Below are 1,078 nucleotides of genomic sequence, written 5' to 3'. Positions count from 1 at the left end.
AGACTCCAGCTCAAAAAAAAAAAAAGAGCAGAAATGGCACCATAGGAGCTGAAGCGTTTGTCGTCAACAGATTGTAGTGTACGCCCTGAGGGGCATACGATACTGTGTATACAACATTGTTTGCTTCTCTGGTGCCCTGTGATACCCGTAAGCAGTGACTGAGATGGGGCTTGGGACATCTAGTGGTGGATGCTATGTGGGACGGTCAGCCCCTCGCCCCACCACCAACCATGGAAGGGCTGCAGCTGAGCCACAGCATTAACAGGCGGGCCCTTCCCCAGGTCCAGGAGTCTGTGGCCAGCTGCTTGCCACCCCTCGTGCCAGCCATCAAGGAGGATGCTGGAGGGATGATCCAGAGGCTCATGCAGCAGCTGCTGGAGTCAGACAAGTACGCAGAGCGCAAAGGAGCCGCGTACGGCCTGGCGGGCCTGGTGAAGGGCCTGGGCATCCTCTCACTGAAGCAGCAGGAGATGATGGCAGCACTGACTGATGCCATTCAAGATAAGAAGAACTTCCGCCGGCGAGAGGGTGAGTGTCTCTGAGCTCGGGGCTGCCCAGCATGGGAAGTTGGTCCCCACTTTGCCAGAGGAAGGAATCCGATCCTGGCACCCCAGGCGGAGGCTACTGTTTGTGTGTGTGCTACAGAGGGCCCTACTGTGTGCAACCCAGTCCAGTCAGGTCCTTGCTGATTTCCTTGGACTTGTAGTTTTCTAACTCAGCAACACCCTTAGCTGAGAGAGGTTTGGCTTTTTTTTTCGAGATGGAGTCTTGCTTTGTCACCAGGCTGGAGTAAAGTGCAGCGATCTCAGCTCACTGCAATCTCCGCCTCCCGGATTCAGGCAGTTCTGCTTCAGCCTCCCAAGTAGCTGGGATTACGGCTCATGCAACCACATCCAGCTAATTTTTGTATTTTTAGTAGAGGTAGGGTTTCACCATGTTGGTTGGGATAATCTCGATCTCCTGACCATGTGATCTGCCTGCCTTGGTCTCCCAAGATGCTTGGATTACAGGGGTGAGCCACCCAGCCTGTCCAAGGTTTGGCTTTTCTTTTTCTTTTTTCTTTTTTTTTTTTTTTTTT

At 53.1% G+C, this 1,078-nt stretch overlaps 1 protein-coding gene across 1 annotated transcript in view; it reads left to right on the top strand.

Moving 5' to 3' along the window:
- GCN1 (GCN1 activator of EIF2AK4) overlaps positions 1–1,078 on the top strand; it is a 69,716-nt gene that overhangs the window by 41,067 nt on the left and 27,571 nt on the right. The window contains 1 exon segment of the mRNA XM_017510231.2: positions 282–528. Coding sequence (XP_017365720.1) covers positions 282–528 — 247 coding nt within the window.

The sequence above is a fragment of the Cebus imitator genome, unplaced genomic scaffold, assembly GCF_001604975.1.
Source record: "Cebus imitator isolate Cc_AM_T3 unplaced genomic scaffold, Cebus_imitator-1.0 Scaffold434, whole genome shotgun sequence".
In the NCBI taxonomy this organism is placed as follows: Eukaryota; Metazoa; Chordata; class Mammalia; order Primates; family Cebidae; genus Cebus; species Cebus imitator.
The sequence above is the reverse complement of the archived record's forward strand: the minus strand, read 5'-3'. Positions and strand labels throughout refer to the sequence as shown.